Here is a 7,834-nt window from a genome sequence, read left to right as displayed (position 1 = left end):
TTCACACCGCATTCTGTTCCAAGGGAAAGGTTATGTGGGAAAGACGAGTGAAATAATTTGCTTCTTTGGTGAAATATTGATTAGTTGCTTCCAGTTATTTGATGAGATTACACAGAAAGTTATTACTAAAAACATACGAGGATATGTTACTTCACTTTACTCAACCCACTCTTTAATCACTTTTAGAAGTACAGAGCTCTCTGAAGTCTTACTGAAAATCACACACAAAGCCAGGTATTGGTTCAAAAACATTTCATCTGATTACTACTAACTCAAAAGCGAAAGGTCGTCCTTCGAAGACCTTCCATTTCCAAAAACAGGATAAACTAAAGAAAATAAAAACAAACCAAAGAAAGAAAACAACTTCCAAAATTTCTACCTTCATAACATACTAAAACAAAGATTGAGAAAATGACTTCAGCTCATTCATGAAAAACTGTAGAAACCTAGTAATAGCAGTTTTTTAAACCAAAAAAACTATACTATTTCCCTCAGCTCCCCTCTCATGCTTTTTATATAGCTTTATCCTCCATTGTCCTTGCAAGAGATTCCAAGAATTCTTTGACCTGTGCATCAATTCAATTTCTGTGTTTAGATTATAATCACGGAAAAAATAAGGCACTTAACATCAAGAATGATTTCGCAACATACCTCTGAAGGATCCCTGAGAGAGAAGAAAGCATTGCTCTCTTTTGGGATAGTTGAAACAAGAATTCCATAACCTTGATATTTCCCTCTCAATGCCTGAAACAAAATATACTCATCAAATTAAGATATGAGACAAAATAACAATGTACACATCAACTTAAGATTAGAAACAGAAAAAACAATGTATTCATGACATTGTGTATTCATACACAATGTCGAGTTAAGATTAGAAACAGAAAAAACAATGTATTCATACACAATGTCGTGTATTACCTTGAATGCATCTTCGTCTGTGCTGTCATCTCCAATATATATCGGGAGCACGTCATTGCTGTTACTAAAACCTGCATGATTGCATGCGAATTTAGTTAAGTGCGGAATTCTGTAACTTAAAGGGCCCTCTGAGGACCCTGACTTATCTAATTCACAGTCCACTACCGCCATTACTTCGATCTCTTAGGGGGTTCGGCGAGGGATGAGGAGGAAGGGATCAATAAAATCAGATGGAAGGAGCTATATACCCAGTGATTCCAGCAGGAATTCAACTGCTTTTCCTTTGTGCCAATCAATTACAGGACGGAGCTCTAAAACCTATTCAGCAAAGAAAAGCACAGGTATAGCGTTAACTATATCATTACTATAGTTCCAGTGGAAAGGAATTGAAACAGAGACTAAGATAGATGCATGAAGTTACCTTCCGCCCATGAGTTAGCCGTAGTCGAGGGTAGTCTTTCAAGACATCATGGACATATTGTGCAACGACTGGCCAATTCTGTGGTCAAAATGAAGATCATTAGATGTCCGTTCATTTGTTAGCATGGGCAACTCCAGCATCCAGTTGACATTAAGAAAAAGCAACAAGAAAAGTTGGCACTCACATTTTCATCTACATTACGGTAATGTACAGAGGCACAAAACTTATGGTGCTCAACCTTTGCACCCTTAATGTCTTTAGTTTTCTCGACAAGGGTTTTAAAAACCTGCAAAGTAGTCAAACAAGTTAAGTTCACGTCTTAAATTACCTTTTTTTTCATTTCTGGCTGAAAGAAAGAGTCATCTAAAGCACCTACCTCATCAATCATAGGTAAAAATTTACGAGCAGGCTGGAACAGATTAACTTCCTTGCCCTGCTCAAAATTGTTTTGCAAAAGTAGTTAGGAAATTAGGAAAGTAAGTCAGAAATTGAACTAGATAACAATGTTTACAAGGGAATGAATGAGGACAAAATCTGATAAAGCATCTAATGTAATACCTGCTGATCAGTAGATTTAATACACTTAGAATCGTTAGTAGACGACATATTTTTGACTGGCAACATGATGTCCATACCATGGCTACCGGCATAATAAAGTTCAGTTAGACCTACCAGCTCATAAACCTGAAATGATAAAGATCAGAAATCACTTCTGCAAATGAAGAGAGATATAAAAAGTATATGGTTAAAACCTGAATTACTAGTTAACTAAAAATTTACCTTATCACGTCTTCTTCCACTTATGATGGCTGTTGGGAAATACTTTGCAACATTCCTGACAGCGGAGCGCATCTGCAGAGTATATTATTTTTGTGTGAATGTCTACAGATGAGCATCTTAATTTCATATGAAAGCTGGATTTACCTCATTGGACATAAAAGCACGGTCAGGGTCATCAACAATAGGAGAAAGAGTCCCATCATAATCTAAGAAGATGACTATCTGTTTATTCCTTGCTTGCCTCATAATTTGCTGAAAGGAGTTGAGAGCTGACGGATACTTGATCTGGACAAACAAAGAAGCTTCGATTATTATCATTACGCAAAGATATAGAATTCATTGCATCTAAACAAATAGACCAGTGTGCATTCGTGAAAGTTTAACATACCATCCAAGAAAGGTGAGTAACATCAGCATCATCGGAAGAAACATCAATGTTTACTTCCTTCAGAATCTTCTTCCTAGGAGGTGAAGAAGACATCATTGCGTCGAGCCAACCATTGGATCGAACATCATCAAGCTTCGCTGGCTTCTTTCTAGGAATTGTTAGCACGCTAGTGGAGAATGAAGGCCCAGATTGTGAGTAAGGCAACAAACTAGAATGGATCCCCAATCTGGACTTGTTCAATGGTGAAGGATCCGTAAGAACTGGAGAGGCTTTCGTCGAATTCAAGTCCATTGAAACAATATGGATTTGGCTGATATTGACTTTGCAATTGACAGAAATGCAGTTGGGACTTTTTTTACTAGTGGATGTATAAGAGTGCCGAATCTTTTAACCAACCCTTTTGTCAATGAAAAACCACCTCTTCAAAGTTTTCTTATCACTACTGCTGGGAATAGAGTCCATTAAGTACGGGCTTCCTGCAATCTGGACAAGTCGGAAGTGTCAAAGCAGATTCTGAAATTGGTAGTCTGATTTAGACCATGACAGAAATCTATACCTCATCTCCTGAACCACACTGCATTTACACTAGAAACAGAACATTTTGGCTCGCACAATTTAGTCTAATCTCACGTGTACCTGGAACAAGTTACGTTTGCATCAAAACAACGTGGAGCAAACAAAGAAAAGGAAACATTTAATGTTAACAGGAGAAATTTTAATTTGAATCCTTACAGATTGATGTATTAAGTTGGATTTAAATGCATTTCCATTTGAAGAAAACAGTAGACTCCAAGATAGATACAACACCTTATTTCGCTCACTTACGACAATCCATTCACCCTAAAGTTTGGACAAAAGCCGTTCTACATTAAGATCAAAATGTTATTTTTTTCTTTGCAGAGAAGGGTGTGAAAGCCAAAATAACAAGGACTCTTCTTTGGAATTTCTCAACAAGTAACAAATTCATCTTCCATAAATTTCTACAAAAAGGTAGTAAAAACAACCATGACCAGAAAAAGCATACATTTGGCTAGAGGCGGACATGTGGGGAGAAGTCAGGTGCGGGTGCACCAACTGCCTTTACCTCTAAAAATGTATATGTAGTCGAAAATTGTTAAGATACGTCTCTTTATATTAAGTTTGCTTCTATTACCACCAAAGAGTAGTGCATAAAGTGGTATTCTACATCTGCTAACTTAAAATTCGATATCGACCTCCCCAATTGGCTTCTTGGTAATAGAAACTCAGGATCCACGGTTTCCTCTTGGAAGGATATATGAGTACACATTAAAGGACCTACTGTTTCAGCCTAAGTTCTGGTGAATGTTAATATGGAAGAGGAACAGGTACATTACAACTTTTTAAGCTTACAGCTCACACATAACAAACAAAACTTTCCAACTCTCTCTTTGTACTCACTAAAAGGGACCAAAAGAAAACCACCAAATTTGTTCACTCTTTTCCAACAGCTAGAAGGTGGTTTTCATTTACTTTCCTGTCACCATTCCATTCAAACCTTTCACTTCAAAGGAAAGGGGAAAAAAGAGAATATAAAAATCACTATCTTTTGGTAAATCTTATGGGATGACAGTCAAAATTTAAAAGAGAACTGATATCAAAATAAATGCCAAGATATACAAAAGATGTATCAACAAGGCTAGATCTTGTCACACCATCGACTATATCTTGAACCCCTTTTATTTTTTATCTACCAACAACGACAACCCAGTGGATTCCCGGGTAGGATGTACGCAGCCTTACCCCTACCCTGGAATGAAAGAGAGGCTATTTTCGATATACCCTCGTTTAATATCTTTTATCTACCAAAAGGGCAAATTAGTATGATCTGGCTTAGTTATTTATCTACCAAAAGAGGCAAATAGTATGATCTGGCTTAATTATGAAGCACTCCGTAATTATTACTAAGCTTAAAGTTTGTTTATCATAGTATTACTTCTACTAGATGGAACTGAGATATAAGGCTGCTGTATTAAGTGAAAAGCTTATGGGCTACCAAACTTTTCTTTTCTTTCATTTTTGCTTTTTTGTCATTGTAGCAGAAAAGAACAAAACCCTTTTTCAGCAATAGTACATCCCCCAAGTAATCAATGACAAGCTGAAAGACTTAACATCTCAACGTACCCTGCATGATTTTTACCTATTCCAACTAAAAGCTCAGATCTGAAAGCCAACCCAAAAGTTGAAAATAAGAAAAGTCTTACTATTGATTCAAGTAACGCCATTTTTGTACTTGCAATGATATGACTTCCCAACCTACATGTAAGACAACCTACTTTAGCCCTACCATGAAAAAAATTAAGTGAAATATAAAGCTCTAATATAAGGAACTTATAATATACTCCCTTGACAAGAGTGTGTTGCTCTAGTGGTAAGCACCCTCCACTTCCAACCAAGAAGTTGTGAGTTCCAGTCACCCCAAGAGTAAGGTGGGGAGTTCTTGGAGGGAGGGAGCTATCGGAAACAGCCTCTCTACCTCAGGGTAGGGGTAAGGTCTGCGTACACATTACCCTCCCCAGACCCCACAAGTGGGATTATACTGGGTTGTTGTTGTTGTTGTTATAATATAGTCCCTCCGTTTCAATTTATGTGAATCTATTTCCTTTTTAGTCCGTGCCAAAAAGAATGACCACTTTCCTTATTTGGAAACAATTTACCTTTATGCAATGATTTATAGCCACACAAAATATATGTGCCTCATTTTACGTCACACGTTCAAAAGTTTTCTCTCTTTTCTTAAACTCCGTGCCCAGTCAAATAGGTTCACATAAATTGAAATGGAGGGAGTACTTAATAAGAGCAAAAAGCTTAGCCAAACAGGCTATTAATCAAATTTAAGGTATTTTTTGTGAGCCTTAGTCCCAACAAATAACTGAACCTTATAGCATAATAAAATTCTAGAAAGGAGAAAAGATTACTACAACTACTACTACAATGACCCAGTCCCAAACAAGCTAGTTTGGCTATATGATTTATCATTTCTCCATTTAAACTTAACTCATGTCATTATCATACCAAATAAAATAAAATAAAAGTGAACAAAAGGTTAAATATATATTATTAATAGTAATAACAATAATATTAGAAGTTCTCTAGCCAGAAAAAACCTATTCCAACTATTAGATCTCTCTCTCTCTCTCTCTCTCTCTCTCTCTCTCTCTCTCTCTCTCTCACACACACACACACACTCTCCTCTCTCATATATATATATATATATATATATATATATATATATATATATATATATATATATATCTTTTTCTTTCATTGTGTCCCATATTTTCTTTCTTCTACATTGATTTCAAGAATTTGTAGGTCTTTCGAAAAAAGAAAAACTAAAGAAAAGAAAAATAACATGCAAAATAGTAGCCAAAAATTCTTAAGGATTGTCCATAAGTTGGCCTAAAAGATCTCCAAACGCCATGTTGACTTGAATCAAAATTTTAAAAAAAATAATATGAACAGTTAGTAAGTAACTTATACGAGGGCGTTAATAACTACATAAGGAATCAGCTGACTTTAAAAAAATGTATGCTTACTGCTTAGTTCCATTTTCCGCGGGTAAACCACGAAAAGTGATAATGACACATAATCAATACATTTCAACATCTTACAGCAACCGACAAAATAAAATAATTTAAATTACACGACAAAGCTAAATTAAGTACTTTTATTTGGTGCTGTCAAATCAATTATTAACCAATAAAAGCAACAACTAAATTTATGATTGTACAGGACTCACAAATCTAATCTGCAGAAAGCCAGAAACACCTTTCATGGAGGTTTTAAAGATACTAAAAGAAAAGAAAATTACAGAAAGGACCAAACTTTTTAGCTCATAAATGATTCTTTGCAGAAAACCCAAAACAAAAAATGGCCAAAGTTTACACCTTTTGCATGCTCCACAATGGAAAAGAACCATAGAATCAAAATGGGTATCCATAAGAGTTTCCAAAAACAGATAAAATTCCAACAGCATTGCATGAGGAGGGAAAAAAGGACAATCTTGAATCAACAAAAATCAAGCTAAAATGCCAAAAAAATACCTGCCTGAGAACTTATATCTTAGACCTTAGAACCAATCTTGAAAATCCAATCCAAAGGCCTAAAAGAATTGTACACAAAACATATCACAACAGATTCAAAGAAGAAGTGAAGAAAAAGAGTAACGGCAAATGGAGGAGAAAAGAGAAAAAGAATAATCTACCTTTGGGAAAAACGGCAGGTGGAGAAAATTGAAAAAGAAAACCCTAAAAATGGAGGAGGAAATGTAACGGAAGATAAAGAGAGAGAAAAATGAAGGGAAAAAGAGGGAATTAGAGGTGGAGAAACCAAAGTTTATATAGAGTTATGATAGCCCCAAAAAGACGTGCCAAACAAGGAAACCTCTTCCTTCGGTTGTTGAATCAGGAAACACAATTTTACACCATTAATTAATTAATTACCATTATAGAATTATTAGGCTGCTAACATTTACTGTCTTTTTTCGCCAAATTTTACTCGTACCTCCTACCACTAACACTCACCACACTTCAAAAGCCAAATCCCCTTATTTTAAGTTACCTCAATAGTATATGATTTGATGAATTAGTCCTTTAAGTTTACCTTTTTCTTGGGAGTATATTCTTTATATTCCCCCCTTTTATGTTTTGAAGGGAAAATTAAGTTTTAGATATAGTTAATATGATTTTGACTTTGTTAGAATTTCACTGTCCAAGTACGAATATAGTTGTTTGTTGAACGGTTGAAATGTGAAAGTTTTGCCTATTTTTGTATGAATTGCGAACATTAATTTTCGTTTGACTTCTATCCTCTCGAGATACATATACAGTTGTACGTTAGAAAGTTGAGTCATAAATATGTAACTTGAACTTTATTTTATTAAATGAGTTACTTTTGTTCAAGTTTTACCGCACAAAAATAATAAATACAGTTGCCCGTTGAAGATTATCAAATCTCACAACTCTGATTGAACTTTACAATAAGTAAATCTATAAAATGCCCAAAATAAAAAAGAAATTATCGGGCAACTTAATATTTATTATTACTTGTTACGTTGCACATGCATTGCACGTACATGCCATGTCAATCATTACAGATTTGGTATCCAAAAATAAAAAAAAATAAAGTAACCTAGATTTTCTAAAATCTATTTTTTTTGTTCCAAAACAGTTATTAATGTATACACAAAAGTTAGTGAACGTAATTGTATATTTATATAACATCTAGTGAAATTAATTTTATTTCCTCGTATTCTTAGCTACACTATCAACTGTACGTAGATATATTTCACCTATGAAGTTATG

General features: G+C 34.9%; 1 protein-coding gene across 5 annotated transcripts; it reads right to left on the bottom strand.

Annotated features, from left to right (window-relative positions):
• Window positions 1–237: 237 nt before the first annotated feature.
• LOC107793256 (putative trehalose-phosphate phosphatase F) lies at window positions 238–6,879 on the bottom strand. Of its 5 annotated transcripts, none has more exons than XM_016615580.2 (15): window positions 6,736–6,879; window positions 6,575–6,633; window positions 4,733–4,784; window positions 3,067–3,146; window positions 2,511–2,993; window positions 2,267–2,407; window positions 2,123–2,194; window positions 1,901–2,026; window positions 1,719–1,775; window positions 1,527–1,628; window positions 1,343–1,420; window positions 1,170–1,239; window positions 922–992; window positions 652–744; window positions 238–566 (listed from the first exon to the last, which is right to left on the bottom strand). In XM_016615580.2, the coding sequence occupies exons 5-15, from the start codon at window positions 2,799–2,801 to the stop codon at window positions 513–515; spliced, it is 1,155 nt and encodes a 384-aa protein (XP_016471066.1). In that variant the 5' UTR covers window positions 2,802–2,993; window positions 3,067–3,146; window positions 4,733–4,784; window positions 6,575–6,633; window positions 6,736–6,879; the 3' UTR covers window positions 238–512. The 5 variants fall into 5 exon arrangements, with proteins under 5 accessions (XP_016471066.1, XP_075102594.1, XP_016471065.1 ...); XM_075246493.1 differs by having other exon boundaries at window positions 6,579–6,633; XM_016615579.2 differs by lacking the exon at window positions 4,733–4,784.
• Window positions 6,880–7,834: the final 955 nt, after the last annotated feature.

Source organism: Nicotiana tabacum, chromosome 23 (genome assembly GCF_000715075.1).
Source record: "Nicotiana tabacum cultivar K326 chromosome 23, ASM71507v2, whole genome shotgun sequence".
Lineage (NCBI taxonomy): Eukaryota > Viridiplantae > Streptophyta > Magnoliopsida > Solanales > Solanaceae > Nicotiana > Nicotiana tabacum.
This window is presented reverse-complemented; position numbering and strand designations above follow the sequence as displayed.